This window comes from Engraulis encrasicolus, chromosome 7 (assembly GCF_034702125.1).
Source record: "Engraulis encrasicolus isolate BLACKSEA-1 chromosome 7, IST_EnEncr_1.0, whole genome shotgun sequence".
In the NCBI taxonomy this organism is placed as follows: Eukaryota; Metazoa; Chordata; class Actinopteri; order Clupeiformes; family Engraulidae; genus Engraulis; species Engraulis encrasicolus.
This window is the reverse complement of record NC_085863.1, coordinates 8,545,680-8,553,179: the sequence shown is the minus strand read 5'-3', so window position 1 is coordinate 8,553,179 and position 7,500 is coordinate 8,545,680. Positions and strand designations below refer to the sequence as shown.

The following is a 7,500-nucleotide window of genomic DNA, read 5'->3' as shown; positions in this document are numbered from 1 at the left end:
GGAGAGTTTCTAAGTCGTGCATTTTAAGGAGAGTCTAAGGAGAGTTTCTAAGTCGTGCATTTTAAGGAGAGTCTAAGGAGAGTTTCTAAGTCGTGCATTTTATTTCCCTCAGTTGTCCCAATTACTTTCCCTCAACCGCTGAAATCTATTTTCTCTTCTTCTTACATACATCTGCTCTCCCTATCATTCCCACCTCTCCTCCTTTCACCCTTGTATCTTCCTTATCAGCGTCCATACATACAGTATACTATCCCTCTCTCCTGCTCTCCTCTCATCCTCTCCCCCTCTCTTCCTTCTCTCCTTCACATCCTCCAGCACTTATAATCTCTTACGTCTCTCTCCCTCCTTGCCTCCTCTCCCCTATCTCTCCTTCCTTTCATCCTTTCACCCCATCTTTCTCTCTTTCTTCTCTTCTCCTCTTCCTCCTGCACTTTTTACTCTCCCCCTCTCTCCCTTCACTCATCCTCTGACTCTCTCCTGTGCTCTTCTTTCACACACACTTCTACTCTCCCTCCCTCCTCTCATCCTCTCCCCCTATCCATCCCTCCCTGCTTTCATCGTCTCATCCCCCCATCTCTCTTCTTTTCCTTTCTTTTCTCCTCCTCCTCCTCCTCCGGTGAGTTGGAAGAGTAGTTTGCGGTCGGGGACAATGAGAGGGCCCTGAGACAGGTTTTGATTTATGGCGCTGACCTGATCTTGCAGGGTCTCTCTCCTCCTTCCACACGCCTCTACCCCTCCCGCCCCGTCTATATTTAGAGATCCGACGCTGCTTCTTATGCGGTCGGTCTATTTTGCCGCTTTTATCCTAGTGAAATCTAGTGCTGTAATGTAGGCTTAAGTCTAAACCTGTGATTACTTTGGCTAAGCCTACTACTATCAAACAGACCTGCTACTTTTGAAGCGTTCCTGTGAAAACGAACAGTAAAACAAAAGTGCAGCATTACTGTAATTCAACACTTAGAGAGTTTATTTATTTCCAGAGTACACTCCAAGTGTTGGGTTAACGCTGCATTTTTTTTCCCGTGTGGGTGTTTTGGTTTCTCCAACAGGCATATTTGCACTGCTATCAAACACTTCGGCGCAGCAATAAAAGTGTGTGTTTGTCTTTCATTACCGCTCTCTGATAGCAAAATGTATTGTGGTTCCTTGAAGTCAGGCTTTTGTAGTTTGCTGCCTCAGACTCTGCGGGTTCTCACAGTCTGCAAACCTTTTCGCGTCGCTGCAGAAAAAAAATCGAGATGCATGTAGATTTTTTTGTGTTATTTTGTGTCAAGCAGGCATTCTTAACATTTACTTTAAAGGTGTTTTCGCGAGGTCAGACAGTGTTGACTCAGCCGTTTGATGTCTAGAGGGAGAGATTGGGGTGTTGCCCAAACAGTCTGAACAAACCGCCAGAAATGTGCAGCACCAGAGCAGACAAATGTGCTGCCTGCCGTACTGACCCACCCACACACATACTTCCATACACACGCATACTGGACTCCCACACATGCATGCACGCATGCGCACATACACACACACACACACACACACACACACACATAAGCTCACACACACACACACACACACACACACACACACACACACACACACACACACACACAAACACAAACACAGACACACGCGCAGACACCCACCACACACACACACACGCGCACACACGCACGCACACACACACACACACACACACACACACACACAAACACAGGCACACACACACACACACACAAACACACACACACACACACACACACACACACACACACACACACACACACACACACACAGACACACACACACACACACACACACACACACACACACACACACACACACACACACACACACACCACATAAACACAAACACACTATAGTGGGATGCTGATTCTTGCACACTTGATGGTGGGAACATTGGATGGAATCCCTGATGCTTGCGATTAAATTGAGAGATTGTCAAGAAGTGTGTGTGTGTTGGCTCGGAGGCCTGAGAGCATGTGGGCTTGAAGCTGTAACCAGAGAGCTGACATATCATTTTGGACCTTCAGAAGTCTGTCTTGTTGTCCATAATGACTACTCCTCAAATATAATATGAAATAAAATACATGTGTGATGACGTGTGGGTGTGATAGTGTTTGTTCTATTAGAACTGTGAAACTGAAACACAAGTGCATCAATGCCAAAATCCAGGATTATTATTATTTGCACACCTGTGTACGGCCCCTGACATTGTCTTTCTCGAAGTACATCTCCCAAATTGTGTGTGTGTGCGTTGTGCGCGTGTTTGTGTGTGTGTGTGTGTGTGTGTGTGTGTGTGTGTGTGTGTGTGTTTGTGTGTGTGTGTGCCTGTCTTTGACTGTGTACCTATGTCTACTCTTTACAGTATGGACAGAAGTACACAGCCTTGCTGTGTGACATACTGTAGGCGATGCTTTTTGTATCCATGATTTTAAATACCTAACCTCTGAGATGTATTTGAATGCCGTAACATGACAAATTGAATCATAAATGTTTTTTTAGGGGCTTTTATGCCTTTATTTGACAGGACAGTCGAAGATTGTGACAGGAAGCGAATGGGACAGAGAGATAGGGGAGGATCGGGAAATGACCCTGGGCGGACTCGAATCGGGGCCCCCGTGGGTGGGCATGCAAGCCAAAAAGTGGGGGGCTTAGCCTGCTGCGCCACAGCGCCCACCGAATCATTGGGTTTTAATAAAACAATTGGCATATCTCTGTGTTTTTTTTCCTCTGCAGACGGCAGTGTGAAGATGGAGCACTCCAACGGCGGCGGCGCGTCCGTCGTGGGCCCCGCCAGCGTGCGCGGCGCGCGCTCCAAAGCCGAGCTCCAGGAGCTGCTGGACAGCCTGCAGCGCCGCAAGTCCGCCCTGGAGGCCAGCCTGCGCGCCAGCCTATCCCCTCCCCCCAGCCCCCTCTCCTCCAATCACAGCTCCCTGCTGCTGCAGGAGCGTCCGCCCCTCTCCATCCGCGTGCCCTCCTACAATACGGGGGGCGGCGCCACCAGCAGCCTCAGCATGCCGCCGTCCCCTCTCGGCCACACCCACCACGCGCGCATGCGCCACCAATCGCAAGACAGCTTGCTGATGTGTAGCGGTGGCGGTGGTGGCGGCGAGGGGCGGCGCCCTCAGACGGCGGGCTCCCTGCTCTCCATGTGGTCGCCCAGCGCCGGCTCCTCGGCGTACGGAGGCGGAGGAGGCGAGACGCTGGTGGTGCCGTCTCGCCGAGGAGGTCCCAGCGGGGCGTGCAGCATGCCGTCGTCCCCGCGCCTCGGACGCCGCCTCTTCGGCTCCTCCCCTCACGGCGGCGCCGACCCCTCCTCCTACATCGCCGACGCCTCGCCGCGCCAGAGGAAGTACTCCACCGGCTCCCTGAACGGCCTGGGTGGCCCGCACAGCCGCTCCCTGCCCCGCCTCTACCGGCTGGACGGCTCGGGGCCTCAGCCGCAGCCCCCGGCGCTCTCCCTGCCCCCGCCCCGCCGCCCCTCGTCGGCCCGGCCGCGCCGCAGCCTGCCCTCCCTGGAGCGCCCGCCCGACGTGACGGTGACGGCCAGCGTGCCCAGCAGCCCGGCGCGGCGCTCCAGCCTGTCCTCGGTGGGCTCGGCGCCCTGCCTGGACCTGGGCATGGGGGAGCGGAGGGCCTCGTTCGGGAAGGGGGGCGTGGGGGTCGGCGGCCAGGGCCAGGGGGGAGGCATGGGGCCCAGGAGGGGCTCGATCAGCTCGCTGAGTGGCAAAGAGGAGCTGAGGGACTACCACCAGAGGCAGAGGGACGAGAGGCTCCGGGAGCAGGAGGTGGAGAGACTGGTGAGGAGAATATACGCACATACGCATGCACACACACACGCACATACGCAAGCACACACACACACACACACACACACACACACACACACACACACACACACACACACACACACACACACACACACACACACACACACACACACACACACACAGACACACACACATGTACACACGTTTGCACACACACGCACACACGTACGCACACACACACACACAGCTGAGGCAGAGGGACGAGAGGCTCCGGGAGCAGGAGGTGGAGAGACTGGTGAGGAGAATATACGCACATACGCATACACGCGTACACACGCACATACGCACACACACACACACACACACACACACACACACACACACACACACACACACACACACACACACACACAAACACACACACACACACACACACACACACACACACACACACACACACACACACACACACACACAGACACACACACATGTGCACACGTTTGCACACACACGCACACACGTACGCACACACACACACACACACCTGAGGCAGAGGGACGAGAGACTCCGGGAGCAGGAGGTGGAGAGACTGGTGAGGAGAATATACGCACAGCACACACACACACACACACACACACACACACACACACACACACACACACACACACACACACACACACACACACACACACACACACACCAAAGGTAGAGATTAGAGACTCCGAGAGTAGGAGGTGGAGAGACTGGTGAGGAGAACGCACATACGCATTCACACTAGGGCTGGGCAATAGTACGATATGTATCGTTATCATGATATGAAAGTGTATATCGTGACCTTTCTCCTACAGTGAGTCCAATATGTATTTGATCCCTTGCTGATTTTGCTGGTTTGCCCACTAATAAAGACATGATCAGTCTATAAATTTATGATAATATGTATTCAAACATGGGGAGACAAAATATCAAAAAGAAATTCCAGAAAATAACTTAAAATAATACATTTTAATTTATTTGTATTTAATTTAGGCAAATAAGTATTTGACCCCTCTAGCTAAAGAAGATAAAGTGCTTGTGGCAATGCCCTAGTTGTCTAGCGCTGAGGTCAGATGCTTCTTTTAGTTCATGACAATGTTTTTGCATATTGCAAGATTTTTGCCCATTTTTCTTTGCAGATGATCTCTAAAACATGAATAGTTTGTGGCTGCAGCTTGGCAAATTGCAGGTTCAGTTCCCTCCATAGAATTACTATAGGGTTAATATTTGGAGACTGTCTAGGCCACTTCACGACTTTAATATGCTTCTTATTGAGCCACTCCTTCGTTGCTTTGACTGTATGTTGTGTATTATTGTCATGTTGGGAGATCCAAAAATGGCCCACCTTCAGTGTAGTGGTGGAGGGAAGGACGTTTGCACTCAGGATTGCACATTACATGTCTCCCTCCATCCATTCGTTGACGATGTGAAGTTGTCCTGTGCCTTGGCCAGACAAACACCCTCAAACCATAATGATACCACTTTCATGCATGATGGTGAGGAGGGTGTTCTTGGGATCATAGACAGCAGTTCTCTTTCTCAAAACACATTGAATTGTGTTAATGCCAAACAGCTTGATTTTGGTGTCATCTGACTACAGCACCTCCTTATCATATCATAAACCAGTCTGATATCCGTTGGCAAACCTCAGGTGGGACTGCGCAGGTTCCTTCTGAAGTAGAGGTACCATGTGTGTACTACAGGATTTTAACTCTCTGTGGCATTAAGTGCTACCAGTAGTTTTCTCAGTGATTTTGGTCCCAGTAGCTTTGATATCATTGCCTAGTTCATCCCGTACAGGTCTAGGGTGCTTTCTTTGTGTTCTAATGATTATCAAATCCCTACAAAAGGTCAAATCTTGTATAGAACTCCAGACAGGCTGATGGATAGTCATTTTGTATTCCTCACATTTTGGAAGAAATGCATCAACAGTTGGGTCATTAATACCCATTCTTTTTCTTGTGGCTTTGCAGCCCATTTAATCTTTGTTCAGGTCTAAAATCTTGTCCCTGATATCATTTGACCGCTCTTTGGTCTTTCCCATGCTGGTGAGGTTGGAGTGTGACTGATTCACTCATACTATGGACTGATTCTGCTGATTCAATGTGTCTTTTATGCATGTTAGTATGTACAGGTGTCTTTAATTCAGATGACAAGTTGATCGGAAGTGCCCAACTGGTCTGTGGGCCCGGAACTGTTATCAGTTGGCAGGGGATCAAATACTTATTTTGCTTGATGAAATGGAAATAAATTAATATATATTCTCTTAAGTTAATTTCTGGATTTTCTTTTTGATATTCTGTCTCTCCATATTAGAATACATATTATCATAACATTTATTGACTGATCATGTCTTCGTTAGTAGGCAAACCAACAAAATAAGCAAGGGATCAAATACTTATTGGACTCACTGTATATCTTTTATATCGTGATAGTAATTTTATCAATTTTATACAATTGAATATCATTTATATTTATATCACTATAAGTTAATGTAACTGCAAAAATAAGAATAAAAATATAAATTTTAAAGACAGATTGTTTTGCAGCATGAAAAAATAAAGAGCAAATTACCGGTAAGTGAATAACTGAAAACGTATGTAATTGTGCTATATCGTGATATATATCGTTATCGTGATATAAAGTAATCCATATCGTGATATAGCTTTTTTTCCATACTGCCCAGCCCTAATTCACACACATGTGCACATACGCACACTCACAAACACACACACACGCACACACACAGACAGACAGACAGACAGACAGACAGACACACACGCACACACCCACACACACACACCAAAGGTAGAGATGAGAGACTCCGAGAGCAGGAGGTGGATAGATACATTACAAACACATATGGCAACATTTTCACCGCATTTTAACAGCACATCGGTTATTGCCACAAACACATGCGCGCACGCACTCGCGCTCACACACACGCACACACACACACACACACACACACACACACACACACACACACACACACACACACACACACACACACACACACACACACACACACACACACACACACACATACACACACACACACACACTATACACAGACACACGCACGCACACACACCCGCAGGCATATCCATTCCATTCCATGTCCAATCCATTGTGTCTCTTGACCTGTAAACCTCATCTAGATTTGAATCGTATGATTTTTACAGCAATGGAAACTGGTCTGTGTCCGTGATGTCCATGTAACCGTGTGTTTGTGTGTGTGTGTTTGTGTGTGTGTGTGTGTGTGTGTGTGCGCAATGCATGTGTGTTGTGCGTGTTGTGTGTGTGCGTGTTGTGTGTGTGTGTGTGTGTGTGTGTGTGTGTGTGTTGTGTGTGTGCGTGTGTGTGTGTGTAGGTGTGTGCAGGTCTGTGTGTGTGTTGTGCATGTATGTTGTGCATGTGTGTTGTGTGTGTGTGTGTGTGTGTGTGTGTGTGTGTGTGTGTGTGTGTGTGTGCGTGTTGTGTGTGTGCGTGCGTGTTGTGTGTGTGTGTGTTTAATAGGGGAAAAAGAGTGCATGGAAGTTCAGTAACTCTCAGAGGAGGGGAGGTAGGAGGGCCTCAGCTCAGTGTTGCCAGATTGGGCTGTTTCCCGCCCAATTGGGCTGCTTAGGATGGCAGTGTGCAGGTAAAAATGGCATTTAGCAGAAAAAAACGCCCAATTTTC

At 48.7% G+C, this 7,500-nt stretch overlaps 1 protein-coding gene across 13 annotated transcripts in view; it reads left to right on the top strand.

Annotated features, from left to right (window-relative positions):
- Nucleotides 1-7,500, top strand: part of phldb2a (pleckstrin homology-like domain, family B, member 2a) — a 93,319-nt gene that overhangs the window by 47,239 nt on the left and 38,580 nt on the right. For all 13 annotated transcript variants that reach the window (XM_063202774.1, XM_063202775.1, XM_063202777.1 and 10 more), the window contains one exon: nt 2,752-3,815. In XM_063202774.1, the coding sequence (XP_063058844.1) occupies nt 2,752-3,815 (1,064 nt within the window). The remainder of the gene's footprint in view (nt 1-2,751; nt 3,816-7,500) is intronic.